This window comes from Grampus griseus (genome assembly GCF_964374135.1).
Source record: "Grampus griseus genome assembly, chromosome: X".
NCBI lineage: Eukaryota > Metazoa > Chordata > Mammalia > Artiodactyla > Delphinidae > Grampus > Grampus griseus.
The window spans coordinates 19752214-19770072 of record NC_138999.1 but is presented as its reverse complement, the minus strand read 5'-3'; the positions used below and the strand labels follow the sequence as shown (position 1 = coordinate 19770072).

The 17859-nt window shown below is 45.0% G+C and overlaps 1 protein-coding gene across 1 annotated transcript in view; it reads right to left on the bottom strand.

The window, feature by feature from the left end:
* Positions 1-17260, bottom strand: part of PTCHD1 (patched domain containing 1) — a gene marked incomplete at both ends in the record, with an annotated part of 50260 nt that extends 33000 nt beyond the window's left edge. Inside the window, one exon of the mRNA XM_082681346.1 lies at positions 16910-17260. Coding sequence (XP_082537472.1) covers positions 16910-17260 — 351 coding nt within the window. The remainder of the gene's footprint in view (positions 1-16909) is intronic.
* Between the last annotated feature and the right edge of the window lie 599 nt (positions 17261-17859).

Sequence of the window (17859 nt, the reverse complement as noted above, 5' to 3'; positions counted from 1 at the left end):
TGTAGCAGTGGTTCTCAAGTCTGGTTGCACATTAGAATTTCCTGGGGGAGTTTTAAAAAGTACCCATGACTGGCCCTGCTCTAGGCCATGCTTTAGCCCAGCATTTCTCAGACTTTAATTTGTACACAGATCAATTGGGGATCTTGTAACAATACAGATTCAGATCTTGTAGGTCTGGGTGGAGTCTGGATGGAGCCTGGGTGGAGCCTGCTGTCCTAATAAGGTCCCAGGGGATGCTGCTGTCGCTGCTGCTGCCAGTGTGAGGACCACATTTAGAGTGGGCCACCCCGTTGTCAGACCAGTGGAATGAGAATCTATGGGTGTGAGACCTAGGCATGGTATGTTTGAATTTCTCCAGGGATTCTACCATGTAGCCAGGGTTGAGGACCACTGAGATACGTGATGGAATTCTAAGGCCATGTTACCCTTGGAGATCACATCATGCCAACCTCTCTTTGAACCATTCTAGGTCATTTCAGTCTCCTCTGATGAGCCATTCAGATGCCAAACAACTCTTGGAGTTAAGAAATCCTTGCTTCTATGTAATCCATATTCTTCTAAAATGTAAATGTAGCCAGTGTGAGCTCAAAAGAGAGACAAAAGGGAGGAAGAGACTGTCTCTTCACTTTCATACCCAAATTCCAGAGAGATTGTTTCCAGTTTACCACCTAGTCTCTTCATTCCCTTGTCAATTAGCCTCCAAGCCCATAGATACTATAATGACAAACGCTCACTTTCTTCAGCACTTGACAAGACTTTCAGCTACTGACCTTGTTTTCTATCTTGCAGAGAAAACCCCAAGCCATAGACGGAAATTACCCTCAACTTGCTGCCACCATATCTCTAAAAATACCCACATCCATTCGTTTCTAACCTCCTCCTCCTGTGAAAATCAAGGCCATGACCCTTCCTCTCTCTAAGATCAATTGCTTCCATTGGGTTCTGGCTTTCCTTTCCTTTTTCCTAGTATTGTTTATCCCCTCTTCTCCCATGGCCTCAAACTTTTTCTACTAGTTCCTTCCCATGAGCTTTGAAATAGGCTTATGTCTTTCCCATATTAAAAAAGGCCTCATTGACCCCGCTTCCCTTCCAACTTCTGCCATAGCTCCCCTTCTTTAAGAAGCTCTTTACATATGCTGTCTCCAGCTACACTTGAAAGAGTGATTCACGCTTGCTAACTTCATTTCCTCACCTCCCACTCACTTCTCAAACCACTCCATTCTGGACTGTATCCCAGCACTCAACCAAAAGTCCACAATGACTTCTAAGCAGGTAAATCCAGTGACTACTTTTCAGTCCTCATTTTTTTGAACTCTCAGCAGATACACACAGTTAAGTCAAAATAGTACTTTAAACGTATCTAAGATGGTTAGGCATTTTTGAGATTTTCGTGGGAATCCAATAGGTTCCATTAAGGCATGGGCATGGTTTCTTCACTGCTGCGTCCTTGATTATGTGCCTGGCAAACAAAGGTGCTCAATATGCGTGGTTTGACCAAAACCCTCCCTCTCTCCCACGATGAATTCCATGACACAATTTTCTCCTCTCCTCCTACCTCTCTACCTGGTTTTCCAGTGTCTATCTAACCGACTTCTCTACCTTTACCTACCTTGTAAATTTGATACTACTCAAGATTCTGTCTCTGGCACTTCTGATCGTGTCACATTCATAAACTCTTCTTGGGCAATGAGTTCCACCTCCATGGTTTGGCTTGCCATTTTTATGCTGACCAATCCCCAGTTCACATCAATGCCTCACCTCTCTTCCAAACTCCATATCTGAATTTCCATCTGCCTCCTGATGATTTGCAAGTACATATTATGGCAATATTTCAACTGGCATATATCCAACAGCTGAATCTTTTCTTCCAAATTTGTTTTTCCACCTGTTTCCTGTTATGGTTAACATCCTTCTCCTCTTTCTGCTTACCCAGGTGGAAACTTCTAAGCCAACTTCACCCTTTTCCCTTTGTTTACTCACAGATCCAGGGAACCTCAAATCCTATTGATACCATCTCCCTATTTTTGGGATAGTATTTTCAGTCTGTATTCTGAAGCACATTAGTTCCTTGGGTTGTTAATAAGGGTCATCAAAAAAGTAAAAAGTATTCATGATCAAATAAATTTCAGAAATGCTGAACTGGATAGAGTTAAATAGATTTCTTTACAGAGGAGCTTTTAAAAGCCTTTGATATGCTAATGTGCATTCAATATGGGGCTACTACATGCATCGTTTCCCAAAGTTATTTGGTCACAGAAGCCAATTTTCTTTGCCACATCACAGGAAATTTTTACTAAAGCACATTTTGGAAAATAGTGGTCTAATTTAGCCCCCATCTTTTCTCTTTCTGCAGCTTTTCTTCTCAAAGCCTCTTGCTTACAAACTTAAATAAGTCTCCTGGGTGGAGGAGGGGATCTCCCCTTCTCCAATATCTTGCCTCTCCAACTTAACCTCTATACTTCTATAAGAACTGTTGTTATAAAATTTGGGTCATGACTCTCCCCAGAGTATTAGACATCCTGCCCCTTACTTCTGTCCATGTCATCCAAATCCTTACTGATTTTCTGCCTGCTTGCTCTATCAATTACTAACAGAGGAATGTTGAAGTCTCTAGCTATAATAGTGGGTTTGTCTATTTCTCCTTTCAGTTCTATCAGTTCTTGCCTCATGTATTTTAATACTCTGTTTGTTAGGTGTATACATGTTTAGGATTGTTATGTCTTCTTGGAGAATAATCCTTTTATCATTTTGTAATGTCCCTCTTTATTCCTGATAATTTTCCTTGTTCTGAAGTCAGCCATATCTTAAATTAATAATAGCTTTCTTTTGCTTAGTGTTAGCATGGTACATCTTTCTCTATCCCTTCATTTTTAACCTATCTGAGTCTTTATATTTAAAGTGGGTTCCTTGTAGGCAACACAGAGTTGGGTCTTGTTTTCTCTCGATCCACTCTGATAGTCACTGCCTTTTAATTGGAATATACCATTATACCATTCATGTTTTAAGTAACTATTGATATGGTTGGATTAATATCTACCATAGTTGTAAGTATTCTCTATTTGTTGCATTTGTTCTTTTTCTAAAAAAATTTTTGTGGTTGCCCTAGCACCTACAATATATATCAATACCTAATCTAAGTTCACCTTCAGATAATACTGTAATGCTTCATATGTAGTACAGTTGTAACACAGTAGTTCCAGTTCCTGTCCCTAGTGACATGGCTGACATTCATTCTACTTATCCATATGTTATAGTCAATCAATATATTGTTACTATTATTGCTTTAAAGTTATCTTTTGATCAATTAAGAATAAGAAAGCTAAAAAGATTTTACTTTACCTTCATTTATTCCTTCTCTAACACTGTTCTTTATATAGATCGGAGTTTTTGATCTATGTAATTTTCCTTCTGCTGAAGAGAATTTCTTGCAGAACAGGTCTGCAGGCAGTGAATTCCGTCAGTTTTTTTTTTTTTTTTGGTCTGAGAAAGTTTTTGTATCTCCTTCACTTTGAAGCATAATTTTGTGGAATTATAGAATTTCAGGTTGCTGAGTTTTTTTCCTTTCAACTCATTAAACATTTCATTCCACTATTCCTGCTTGTGTGGTTTTTGATAAGAAGTCTAATGTAGTTCTTATCTTTGTTTCTATATGTAAGGTGTTCCCCCACCCCAATCCCCTGTCTTCTTTCAAGATTTCCTCTGTCTTTGGTTTTCTGTAGTTTGAATATGATATGCCTAAGTGTGCTTTTATGGATACTCGTCCTCTTTGGTGTTCTCTGAGATACCTGGATCTGTAGTTTGGTGTCTATCATTAATTGTAGAAAATTCTTGGCCATTATTATTTCAAACATTTCTTCTGTTGCATCCTCTCTTCTCCTGACATTTTAATTACGTGTATGTTATTTTGATATTGTCCCACAATTCGTGGATGTTCTGGGGTGTTTTCACTCTTTTGTCTCTTTGTGTTTCAATATGTGAAGTTTCTTTCATCCGGTATTTAATCTCACTGATTCTTTCCTGGGTTGTGTTGAGTGTACTGATGATGGCCCATCAAAACCATTCTTCGTTTCTGCTACAAGTTTTGATTTCTAGCATTTCCTTTTGATTTATCTGGAGAGTTTCCATCTCTCTGCTAACATTATCTATCTGTTCTTGATGTTGCCTACACTTTTTCCATTAAAGTCAACAACATATTAATCATAGTTACTTTAGATTTCTTGTGTGATAATGCTGACATCTGTGTCATATCTGAGTATGGTTCTCATGCTTCTTTTGTCTCTTCAGACTATATATTTTTTTCTTTTTTGCATGCCTTGTAATTTTTTCCCCAAAGCTGGACATGTTGTATCAGTTAGTAGGAACTGAGGTAAATAGAATTTTATAGTAAGGACTTATGTTAATCTAGGACTTTGGATGTATTTAATGTTTGTTGTGGCTATAGGTACCAGAAGCTTCAAATTTCTCTATTGTCATTCTTTTTGTCTCTCCTCTTAACTTTGTCTTTCCTAAGTACTCCTCCTCAGAGAGAGTCTGTGTCTTACAGCTCTTCAGCTATAATCCACTATTATTATATTGGAGCCCTGTTGGTGTGGTGGTAAGGTGATGGGAGGGTAAATGGTATATAATCTTTTGAAGAAATCTCAGTCTTTAAGTGGGCCTGTGCCTTGGGGCTATGACCTTCACAGGTATTTCTCCAGTGGTATAGTTTTCTTCCCCTGCCTCCTACTCCCTTTCCTGGCTGCTGCACTCCTAATCTGTTTCCTTGAAGCCCTGACACCTGTGGACTCTGCATCCCCAACTTACGTGAGACAAAAGCTAAAGGGGGCTCCAGTGGAAAGGAGGAACCTAGGATAAAGTTTCAGAATTGTGCTCTGGCAAAAGTCTTTTTCCCTGGAGAGTAGCCCTTCCTTATGGAGAAGACTAGGTGAATTTCAGGAGGATTACTTTTCTTCCACTCCCTGCCAGCAGTACGTCAAGATTACCATTTAAGTGTTTCTACCAGAGACACGTGCTCCAGGTCAGCAGATTGTTTCCATGCAGTACGTCAAGATTACCATTTAAGTGTTTCTACCAGAGACACGCGCTCCAGGTCAGCAGATTGTTTCCATGCCTTTATGGATTTGCGGATAGCACTTTGCCCTGTGACCTCAGTTCTCTGATGTGCTCGAGAAAAATCATGGATTTTCAGTTCGTCTAGGTTTTTCCTGTTGTAAGGATGGGGATGACAACTTCCAAGCTCTTTACATGTCGAAGCTGAAACCGAAAGCTCCTCCTTACTCTGTTACTGATTGAAATACTACTTCAGGGCCATCTGGCACCAGGGGCCACGCCTTGCTCATCTATTTCTGTATTTCTTGGGGGCAATGTGGTGGAGTTAATTTTTTACTGATGCTTTAGAAGCCAGGTGTGTGTTTCCATCTTGATTCCTCTGCTTATTAGTTAAGCTGTATGATGCATCAGTGATTTCTTTGTGAAAAGCAGTGTTGTCGGATAGAACTTTTCTGATGATGAAAATGTTATCTGTCCTGTCCATTACAGGAACATGTGGGCTACCGAGCACCTGAAAAGTGGCTAGTGCAAGTGAGGAAATGAATTTATTTTAATTAATTTAAATTTAAATCAGATAGCCACATGTGGCTAGTGGCTTTTGAATTGGACAGTGTAGGTCTAAGGCTTTAGAAGTGTAGACGATGGGTGATCAGATATGCTATTTTAAAATTCTCCTTGAGTAATTCAAAGTAAAAATATAGACTGATGTAATATTACATCATCTGGGAGTACGAGGCCATGTCAACAAAGCTTCTGGTTAGTAAAAGGTAGTCACAGACTGTACAGATACTTTTTATAAAAGGAGACGGTGATTTGGAATGTGTCAACTGAGTGACTAAGGTGGTTAGTCTTCTCCCCTGGGAATCCCCAGGAGGTTGTTCTCTTGCCCCAGACAAACACGTGTGCGTTCAGTGCAGATATTGGGAGGTTTGTGTGGCTTTAGGCGTGCTGCACTTTACAAAGTTTGTTTACACACGTTATATCTCCTTCTGTCTTCCAACACCATGACGATGATATTGCTGATCGCATTTTATGGGTGAGGAAATGAAGACCCCAGAGAGGATAAATGACTTTTATCACAGACACTTTGATGGTTCACAGCCTCAAACACAGAACTTTGGGGCTCTGAAACAATGCTAATTCCACTATGCCAAAATCAGTACTTACTGAACTTCACTCCAGTTCTACTTTACCTCTCTCTAACAGAACTGATGTCGGTCAGTAGTTGAAACTGAACATTAGCTACCAGGGTCCCCCCCATGGACACTTCACCTCTGGCAACCAGAGCTGGGTCCTTGTCTCAGAAACACAACATGTCGCTCCTATTTGTACCTGCTGTGCCTTCTGGTCTGATGTAAACGATGTTTCTGCAAAGGCAAATGGCAGGTGACCCTGTGTGGGAAGTCTTTGGAAGGAAGGAAGCTTTGGTAATCACACTGATGGTGGTAACAACATCCACACTGCATGTGTGTGGAGTGGGGGGGTTATCTCTCTCCCCCCCTCATCTCTGAGCGTCCTTTCTTCTACTCAGCCCCCTTCTCCTAAAGTCCAGCTCCTGGAGACAGGCAGCAGGGGCAGGGCCCTCTGTCCAATATGCTTGCCTTAAACCGCAAACTTAAAGGTTCAGGCTTATGTAGTCTCCTTTGAATGACAGCATCATTCAAAATTAACGGCTGAACAAATAACTTTTTCACCCTGCTGTATCTGTTGTCCAGGTTTCTACAGAGAGAGAGAAACTGCACTTTTAGAGTTAGTCCTGGCAGCTAATTACTAGGATGCTTTATAGCAGTGGTTCTCAAAGTTTGGTCCCTAGACCAGCAGGAACAGCATCACCTTGGGAACCTGTTTGAAATGCACATTCTCAGGCCCCACCCCAGACCGACAGAATTGGAAATTCTGGGGGTGAGATCTGAAATCTGTGTTCAGACAGGCCCTCCAGGGGATACCTACTCAAGGTGGAGAACCACTGCTTTAGAGTATGGAGGCAGTTAAATGGCATTAATTAGTCAGGATATATTATGCAAAGGTTCTTCGGGTCCACCAATCCACTGATCTAGTCAGTGTGGTTCTCAGACCAGCAGTAGCAGCAGTAGCCCTGGGAGCTTGTTAGAAATGCGGAAGCTCAGGCCTGCTGTCTCAGACCTATTGAATCAGAATATGAACATTAATAAAATTCCCAGGGAATTCCAAAACATATTCAGATTTGAGAAAAATTGCTAATCTTCACTTAAACTGAGGTTAGTTTTGTTTGAAGAGTTTAGGCATAGAGAACCAGGAAGGTAGAGAAATTTTCTTCGATCCTAAATAATTGTAGGTTTCTTTTATAACCCTATGAAAAGAAATTTTAGACAAGGGAAGGTGAAGAAATGCACTGACCTAAATGACTAAAACCCCCAGTCAGCAAAATTTTACATTTCACAGTTTCAAGGGGCCTTACTATCACTTGGCCTGGTTCTCCTGATCTCTGGCAATTCTGACACACTCTTCCCTTTGAAGGGCTTGTGGGGAAGATTTCCCAGGGAAACACTGTAGTCATGTAAATTAAGTGACAGAGGAGAGTTATCAACTCGCTCACCTAAATTGCTGGAGAATCCCTTTCTGGCATGCTGGGCTGTGAGCGAACCTTGAAACTGGAGCCCACAGACTCCCAGAGCTTTTCATTCCAGAGATACTTCTGTACAAGAAGTGAATGCTTCCTTTGTGTGCAAAGCCCTGTCAAGCAGGAAGATGAGGTTCTGAGCCTTGCTACTCAAAGTGTGCTCCACTGACCAGTAACATCACCATCATCTGAGAGCTTGTTAGTAATTCAGAATTGCAGGTCCCACCCCAGGCTGAATCAGAATCTGTATTTTCCCGAGATGCCCAGGTGATGTGTGGGCATAAAGAGTCTAAGAGCAGTCAGTTTACTCAGTATGACCACTTGCCTACATGCTATACCAAACCCAGAATAAAAACGAGACAACAGTGCAAAACTCAAAAAATTAAGGTACTGAGTATTACGAAGATTTTTTTTTTGAGCACTTATGCTAGTTGTATAGCAGAGATACGGTTTTTACTGAGACAATTGGAAGGAATTGACAAAGCCATGGTATTTGACAAATTCGTGGAGCCCATGGAAGAATGAGCAAAGGAATCTCCCCTTTAATGCTGAGAAATGAACAGTTCTAGTGTTTCTGTTAAACTCACCAGAGATACACTGATTTTGTACCAGCATCGTTTTTTAAGTTCGCCTCTTAGAACAAGTCTTTGTTACCCTGGGCTCCCTCTTGAGAAATTCGAAGCTGAATGACATCAGAATGGTGATCTCTTGAACACTGATGCTACAACTGGGAAAACCACTCCTCCTTGATTAAAAAAAAAATGTGTTTCATGTTTACATTTGAGTATGGGTTAGGCCAATGTTTTGAGACTTTACTTCATGTACATAAGGACACGTGTAGTGGAGAGCTGACTTTGACGGTACTTGCTGGGAACTGCAGAGTGCTCTGCCCTCCCAAATGGGAATGGACCACTGGAGATTGAGGTCAGTTTACACCTTTCCAAACTACTTGAACCAAAAGAGGTGGTCAGGCGTTTGGTTTTGGTTTTTCTTTATATGAGTTTCTCCCCGTATAAAGTAAGTACCAACAGATCCTAAGGCAGAATGGATGCTTATTGCTTATCATCAAGTTTGAAACCAAAATTTATCAAGGATGAGAAGTGAAGACACATCTAAAGAAATCACATGGTCATGCTGCCCGGCAAAATTATATTCAAGCAAAATAAATGAATAGGGAAGGCAGAGCGTGTTTTCCATCCTACAAGCCATCAACCAGCAACAATTTATTAAGCACCTGCTGTACATTCCACATTATACTAGTTTCTAGGAGAGATGTGGGAGTATAAGACATTGGTCTTGCCCTTGAAGAGCTTTATGATCTTAAGAGAAAGCATCGCATGACAATACAGCAAATTATAGAACAGTATCTAGTTAAGCATTAAAGAATGTGGGTACAACTGCAAGCCAGATAGATTTAAGGGAGGGAGGGAGCCATGAATTCGGGAAGGCCTCACAAAGTAGGACACATGTGAGTCTGACCTCATAGTAAGCAGCGAGTGCACTTCTAGCGGGGGAGAGCAACACAGGTAGATGTGTGAAGATGGGGGCTGTGAAAGGGGGACCTGCAGACTCCTCTTGTATTCCTGAAGGGAAGAGGGGCTGGACACAGGCCACTCAAATGTGAGGGCTTGATATAAAACCACAAATCCGGGTGGCGTCCAGGTCCAGCTTGGAGCCATCTTTAGCACCATCCAGTGGCCAAAATGAAAATGGCAGTTACTTATCAAATTCAAGAATAACTGAACAGCTGTGCTGGGTCATTCTTGCCTGCGTCATGGCCATCTTGTTGAGTGAAGGGATGAACATCCCTTAGCAATGTGGGCCCTAAGCTCCTAGAGGTGTGTCTCTAGATGGGTGTAAGACCCTTAGTGCAGATGCTCTCAGGGTTCCACCTGTATTCTCTCCACTCACACTCACCTCTACATGTCAAGGCCGCTCACCGTGAGCACCTGCAGCTCTTTGCCTGTGGCTTTTATAAAACAACAACAAGAAACAATTCTGGGGCTTTCCTGGTGGCGCAGTGGTTGAGAGTCCGCCTGCCGATGCAGGGGACACGGGTTCGTGCCCCGGTCCGGGAGGATCCCACATGCCGCGGAGCGGCTGGGCCCATGAGCCATGGCCGCTGAGCCTGCGCGTCCGGGGCCTGTGCTCCGCAACGGGAGAGGCCACAACAGTGAGAGGCCCGCGTACCGGAAAACAACAACAACAACAAAAAAACAACAAAAACAATTCTGATTATGGGAACACATACAGCATCTGGAATTGCTAGAGATTTATTTACTGTGCCGGGCTGCAGCCGGATCAACTAATGATGGCTGGAGACTTGGGAGAAGATTATCCAGGTCCTTCACCCACAGTTGGGATAACTTGGATGGAGGTTATCCAGTGTCTCCCAGAGTTCCCCAGTGAGACTGAGCCCTGGGTGCCCACAGTGGACACTGGCTTGAGAACACTGCCTTGGCTGGCTTCCTGCTACTCCCTATTTCCTGTCCTCACTTCCTTACCGATGTTTTTGGATATCACGTGCCAAGGTAACTGCCTGCACTCAAATCCTCATCTCGACTGGACTTGAAGCCCACAAGTTAAACCTAAAGTAGAAGACCTAACAAAGGGGGTCTTTCAAAACACCGGAAACAATATTCTCAAGAGGATTTCCTGGAGAGCAAGAAGATAAATATAACTTCCCTGTCCCCTCACTGCCTTCTTTTGTTCAAAATATGACTTCGGAAGTTGAAGGCGCGACATATTATTCAGAGCTTCCCACATGAAATAACAACTGGTGTTGATTTTCCTTTTTGTTCTTGTCTTTTAAAGGTTAGAGATTACTCACCTCCCCTGCTGGTCATTAAATCAGTCTGGCAGAATACCTCGGAAGTTCCGTGGCCTTCCGGGCATGTGGCAGCAGCACAGGCAGGGCGGCAGACAGGCCTGCTTGCTGTGATGTGCTACCAAGCAGGTGACTTCAAAGGTCTGCTTCAAGCCTATCTCAGGTATCACTTGGGGCTCACACTGAGCCCCAAAGTCAGGTACCAGATGGCATATACCACAAAGTCAGAGCTGATCAGATCCCCTAGCTCCTGCGCCAAGGGATGCTGCAACCTCTCGGGTAGGAAACAGATAACTTCTTTTAGCTTACTTCTCCTTCTCTTACTTATCACAAGAAGTCACCGGTTAAATGCTCAGCTGTTGGATGAGGTTTGTAAGTCTGGTGAATCCTGAGAAGTTCAGTCTTTGTGTTCGTTAAAAAAAAAAAAAAAATCATCCTTCTCTAACTCTAATAGGGCATCTGTCAAGATACTCTGAGTCATTAAAAAGGTGGGCTTCCTCTCACACTACAGCTTTATATTTAAATTTCAGTTTAAATTAGCAGTTTACCCAAAGTTTGTTCCAAATGCTTATCTACATGGGCAAGTCAAAGATTGCTCCCCAAATCTAAATGAGACAAAGAGAGTGGGCATTGGAGGATACTAGTCACACAAATGACACGTGCTTAGAAGTCAGACAAACCTAGAATGATATTGAACTTGGATTATTCGGACGCACCTTCCATGAAATGCAAGGAGAATGAAACGAGATCTCACCCTCTCCTTACTTTGCTCCTAGTGTAAAAATAAAGTGCAAAAGGCAACTGGCTGGTCCAGCAGATGCACGAATGCTGCCCTTTCAGGCCTGGCCTCAATCTTTTCTAAGAGTACATGCCACCTGGATAACTCATCGAAGTGACGGGACTGCCCAAGGCATCATAGCACCTGTCACCAGACAAAGCACCCTGAGATGCGAAGAGCACATTCCAGTGTCTGCGGAGATGACCTTTAAGGTGCCTTCCAAACCCAAGGGTCTTTGATCCCCTGTCCTTTGGATGCAAGCTCTTCGTTTGTCAATTTATGTTCAGAAAGGCAAAGCAGCTGGACTAGGCAACAGAGCACGGCCTCCTGTCTCCTCGGCAGGTCACTGTTCACAGTGGGGTCTTACATACTGTCAGAAGTCCGGCCTGGTGGGTGGCTGCTACAGACTGAGGGTCAGGCCTGCCAGCAGTGGGCGCTCTGACAAGTCCCAAGGGCAGCAGCAATTCAGCAGCTTTATCATTCAAGCAGTTAGACCGTATTCAGTTTCCTGGGTTCCTCTACATTGGGATTTAGACCATAAAGGACAGAGCTCTAGGAGAGCAAGATAAGTGCATCTTGGGGAAGGTTACATTGGAAAATCTGGTCTTTGGCCAATTGCCCAAGCGAGCATCTCCTCACAGGTTGTAGTATTTGTCCCCAGGCAAACTTCTATAAGATTTTTGGATGTGAACTTCTCTTTGGCATTTTTTCATTTTACATAATCAATGCAGATGAAAAAATCCTAGCAGAACAAAAAGAAATACGCACATGAACCCTTTCAAGCAGCATTTGGGCCCAGATAATTCTTTGCTGGATGGGGCTCTCCTGCACACAGAGGATGTTTAAGAGCATCCATGACCTCCACCCACTAGATGCCAGTAGCAACTCACCCCTGGTTGTGATGAGCTAAAATGTCTCCAACCATTGCTGAATGTCCCCTGCAGGGCACAGTCGCCCCTGATCGAGAACCACTGCCTTAGAGATTACTTAACAGCATTAACTTCCTGAAATTGCTCCGGTAAGGGGGTTTTGGAATACAGTATAGGAACTTCTTTATGTAAAGGACCAAAGAGTAAATATTTTAGGCTTTGAGAGTCTTAGACCATCTCTGTCTCATATTCTTCCTTGTTTTTGTTTTGTTTTGTTACAATCTTTAAAAAATGTAAAAACTCCTACGCTCAAAAGTAGGCTGGAATTTGCTGATCCTTAGACTGTAGAGAAAGACGTAATGGCGATTCCTATAATGACTGAAAGTGCTGAGACGGTATTTGGAAAAATTGGGATCTTGATCCAACTATCAGGTCTTTGTGACCCGGAGCTAGCTGTTGTGCTGCCCTTCGTGGAAAGCTTGAATTAAATAATTCCAAGTTAAATTCTATCAATCTCATTTTGCAACTTAATTCTCCTTAATATAATTAAACATGAAAAGTTTAAATAAAGTAGAAACTGAATATTTGAACAAAATGAGATTCCCCAGTAAAAGGAAGAATGTCTGCATAGTGAGTATGTGTCCTTCCCTTGGTTTGGAATAAAACAGCCTATGAGGTCCCCCCGAAAAAGAGGACGTTATGCAAAGGGGACGCCCCTATGCAACTGCAAAACTGAAAAGTGTTTTGATATGACTACAGAGGTGATCTTGGAAAAAGAGAAAGGGAGAACGGTATCTTGGATAAAGAGAAGCCTTAGAATCTGCCTATAAAGTTGTACACATAAAAATGTCATGGTGAAAATACATTTCAGAGTAGTTTCTGTGGAATTTTCTTTGCCCATCACGTAAATGTCTGAGCAAACTAGGGCACGTCCCTTGGACAGATATTTACTGAAGGCCTACTATGTGCCAGGGACTGTGTGAGTGAGGCATTGGAGTTGAATTCACCTGGACCTGGCCAGTGAACAGCACTGAAACAGGAAATCGCTGCATTCAATCATCCAGAGGTTTTTTTCCGGTAAAATAGTCTATCTTTCTGTCTTTGTATATTGCTAATTACAAGTATCTTATGCTTTACTTTGGGCACGTAGAGTTTGTGTAAGTGGATTTCCATTGACATTATGCAGCATCAGTCGAGAGAATGTCCTTATGATCCAACTGCCACTGTTAGAACAACGGTATACGGTGGGGATGAGACTTTGGTTGAATATACCTCATTTGGATACCAGAAATGTACATTTAAAATCATTCAAGTAGTTTATCATATGGGAGGCAGTAAATGATAGTGAAAAGAGCACTGGGCGGGGAGTCAAAACCCTGGGTCACAGTCCTGGTTCTGTCCTTGTCTTTTTTTCCATAGATAATTCGGTTAATTTCTAAGGCGCAGTTTTCTCATCGGTAAAATGGAATCACACCATTTCTCCTGCCTACCCTTAGGTGTTTGATGTATTTAAACATACTATATGCTTATAACTTATAAGCTGTTATAAAGGTGATATCATTATTATAAGGAATGGGCTAAATTGGTTCTTTACACAGATGGAACAAATCAGGTATTGACTTGGTCACAGCCAGATTGGTTATCAACTAAGACCTGCTTACACGTCACTTTAGGTGATCAGGAAGAGACATATCCATAAAAGCTCGGGAGGCACTACTCTGAAATTTGCTCTGAGATGAACAGCATGGATTTTTGTTAAAATACAGTAATGAGCTAAATTTAATATTCTAGTGAAATGAAGACTTTTGAAGATCAACATGTATTTAAAGGGGTTCAGAAATTAATGGTTGATCCTTTGCCAGTACCATCAGGCCCCACCTACTTTCACCCAAAATTACATCTTTGCCCTGTAGGCTTCAGAGGAAACCATTGCTAGGGAGAGTCACCCGTCTCATAGTTTGTGGTCAGATTCTAACGCTGCAGAGGTCAGAGTATGGCAGTCATGCCGCTCGCATGAATTTGAGACAGCTCCTCCAAAGCAGATCAGCTGGGGCTGTCAAGGGTGGATTAGTTTTTTCTGTGATACTCTCAATTATGTTTTTGAAAAAAACAACCTGGATTTTCATTTTTTGTCATCATCCCTTCCCAGTCTATTTTTGATCAGAAAGTAGCTGGACTAATATTGCAAGAAGGATCGCCTTCATTGAGTAGGTACAACCCCAGAGCACCAGGAGTGAGTGACACAGCCCTGCAAGTTAACTTCCTTCACTTTTGTCGTGGGGCACGAGAAAGCCTCAAACCCTGGTTATGCATTGTCCACTTTACTTCCAGTGCGCTGTTATAAAACAGGCAGGGGCTGGCTGGTGTTGTGTACAATGTTAACTGTCAGTGCTACCCCTGATGCCAACAACAAAGTATCAGAATAACACCAGTAAGGGCAGAAACAGTGACTCTTTCACTCCTAACATCTTGTGTAAAGGACAAATCTTTCATGTCTCTAATAGAAAAAAAGAGGAAAAAAGTAAGTGCTTGTTCCCACACTTTACAGTACCATGACTACCGAGGGTCCATTTTTCTGTCCCCCAGCTCCATACCTACCAAATATAGGCGTTGGATATAAGAAGAAAAAGATGGATATATAAAATTGAAGGCAGTTCCCTCAGTTTCATGAGTCTGGGTTTTCATAAGCTCTGTGAATTCATTTTCACCAGAGACCCATCAGCTAGAAGTGAGTTCTGACCACTATGCCACTTGGTTTTGATCTTCCCCAGAAACCTAGAACACGAAAAAAATCCCATTTCTTAAAACAATTCACTCACAAGACCACCGTCCTTTAAAGTTGCCCTTTAGATATGAAGGCAAAGCCAGCCTCCCTGGCTCTCCAGTCCCCACTTTCTCTTCTAATACGGTTTTCTGTCCTGAACAGATCAAAATCAAATAGGAGAGAAACAGTCCAGTTGAAAAGACATCTGATGTGCCTGTTGATGTCTCATTAACCTTGAGAGTGAACAGAACTGGTGACTGCCCGTCAGAGTGGCGTGACGGTTAGCGGGGAAAAAAACCCCCCAAAAACCAGCCAGTGGAAACATCACCTCAAAAAACAAAAAACAAAAAAAGAGAAACATCATTTAGTAGATCATCTATCAAAAGACGGGGCAGCTTTCTAAATGTCAGGACTGGCTAAATTATAGTTTCCTTAAGCCTATGATGAAACTACTACATGTTTTCTTGGGAAAGCATTTGGAGCAGTATTTATCTGTGTGTCAAAATACGGTAACTAAAGTATCGGGGGAATAAAAACCCACTTCGATGTTGGAAGCATAATCATGAAAAAAGAAGACAACTCGGGATTAATGTTACTGAGGTTCTGTGGTGAGTATGTGTGATGATGTGTGTGCCATTAAAAATACCACGAGCCACCCAATGTGGGAAGGTCCTAATTCCACTGAGTCTCTAGTCAGATTCCCCTCATTACTAATTGCTGATTGATAACATGTCAACAAATACGGGGGGAAAATTCGCTTGTCTCTAGGGGGTTACCTGTAGAGTAAAAGAGAAGGAAAGAGTCCCCCAGGTTCACTGGCTGACTCCCGATGGGATAAGTAGACTAGAAATCTAACCAGCCTCCAATCCTGGATCTGGACCAGAGACCCACACAAAACCAGCACCTTCCATCCCTCCGCCCCAGGGCTCCAGCTGGGACTGGCTCCTGTCTGCCCTCCCCAGAGGAGTACCTTAAGTAAACAAGACCCAGAATCCCCACCAGGGCTTGGATGGAACATTCTCACCTATTTCTGCTTTTCTCTCCCAAGGTCTCCACTTTTCCAACTCTAGTCCTCACTCCTCTGCTTTTCGTAGGAACTTCCTGAAAGTTATCACCATTAACCTCACTTTTTACATCAAATTCCCACCTCAGGCTGACAGCACACCCTGTTTCTTTGAGTGTCACCCTGTAACCAGCTGCTCGGTTTCCTGTGCTCTTCTCAGGGCCACACAGCCTGGCTTCTGTCCTCACCCTTCTGGCTCTGCCCCTCACCCTCACGCCCAAATACACCCAAATGAAAGTGCATCAGTCGAATCCCTCATTTCCCAAAGAACTTTTTGCATTTCAAAGGAGAGGAGCTACTGTGAAAGATGAAACAACTGCGAATTACAAACGTTCTCTCTCACCCTAGAAGTCAGAGATGGCTACCTCGCCCGGGGAAGAGGGCAGCAGGGCAGCCCCTGTCCTCTCTCCAGGACCACACTTCTTTCTGGTGGATGGGAGGCATTTTCTTTACCATCCCGTTCACAGCCCCTCCGAGCAGCCTTTTCCAAAACACTCCGGGGTCAGAGGAAGGGAGAAGAAATGAGGACAGGAGAGAGGGGTTTCTGAATCCCCCCAAGATGGTATTTTGTTTTCAAGTAGCAGGACTTTCTAGAATGTCTTCTCTAGTTCGGTTCCTTCTGGCCCAGTTACCCCAAAGCCTCCCCGCCCCCAAGACCACTGCAACCAAAACAAGCGCACCGACCACAGCACCGTAGCCGCCGCCGCCCCAACTGTTGCAGCGGCTGCCGGCGTGGCGGCGACGGCGGCCAGGGCAGGGCCGGGCCCGGACCCGGACGCTCCGCGCCCGGGAGGCTGGGAGGCTCCGGGCGGCCTTCGAGGGGCGCGCGGTGCAGCAGAGCCCCTGCGGCAGTCGCCTGGGATGGGAGAGGAGGCGCTCTCAGCCCGGACCCCCGCGCTCAGCCAGCCCAACCGCGGCAGCGGCGCCCGCAGAGGCTGCCCGTGCCCGCCCCCCTCTCACCTTTAAGATCAGGTCGGTGTGATGCTGGTCCAGCATGTTGGCTTTCTGGAAGGAGGTGACGATGACCCGGCCGTAGCGCCCAGGGGTCTGCAGGTCCGAGTAGAGCCGGTGCTTGGAGCGGTTGACCGGGAAGAGGCTGTTGACGAGGTTGCGCTCGATCTTGGCGAGGCTGTGCTGGGGCGCCAGCAGGTGCTCCACGCTCTCCTCGACCTGGTAGCGGCTGAAGCTGGCGCCGAGCAGGATGGAGATGAGCACCGGCGCCGAGGCGAAGAAGACAGGGTGACTGGCAATGAAGTGGCCGAGCCGGGAGAAACACGTCCTCAAGCCCCTGTGCAGAACCTGCCGCAGCATCCTAGAGCAGAGCGGGCGCGGGAGGAGGGCGAGGCGCACGCTCGGCGCGGGCTCGGGCGGCGGCGGCGGCGGCGGCGGCGGTGGCGGCGCCCGCGGCGGCGGCGACGGCGGCGGCGGCGGCGGAGGCGAGACCCGGTGCTCTCCCGGAGCCGCGGCACCACCATCGGGGAGTCCCGCGCCGCGCTTCGGGAGGGTCCCCTCGGGCCGGAGACACGCCCTCCTGCCCGCGGCCGCGCCGGCCCTGAGAGCCCCCCAGCTTGGCGGCCTCCGCGCCGCCCCCACCCCGCCCTACCCCGTGCGCCCTCCCCACCCCCCGCCGCCTCCCCGCCAGAGGGGCTCGGAGCGGCGGGGCAGCGTCCCGGCTCAGCGCCGGAGGTGCCCGGGGCAGCCCCCGCGGCGCGTCATGACCCCACTCACCCGACCCCCGAGGCCAACGACGGGGTGGCGCGGGGAGTGGCGGCGGCGCTATCGCGGGGAGCTTCTGCGCGCCAGCCTAGGAGCACGAGGACGGAGAATTCCAGGCTACACCCAGTCCCCTCCCCTCCCCGCACTCCCCTCCCCCGGCCCGGCCCGCCGCGCACGCCCTCCCCTCCCCTGTC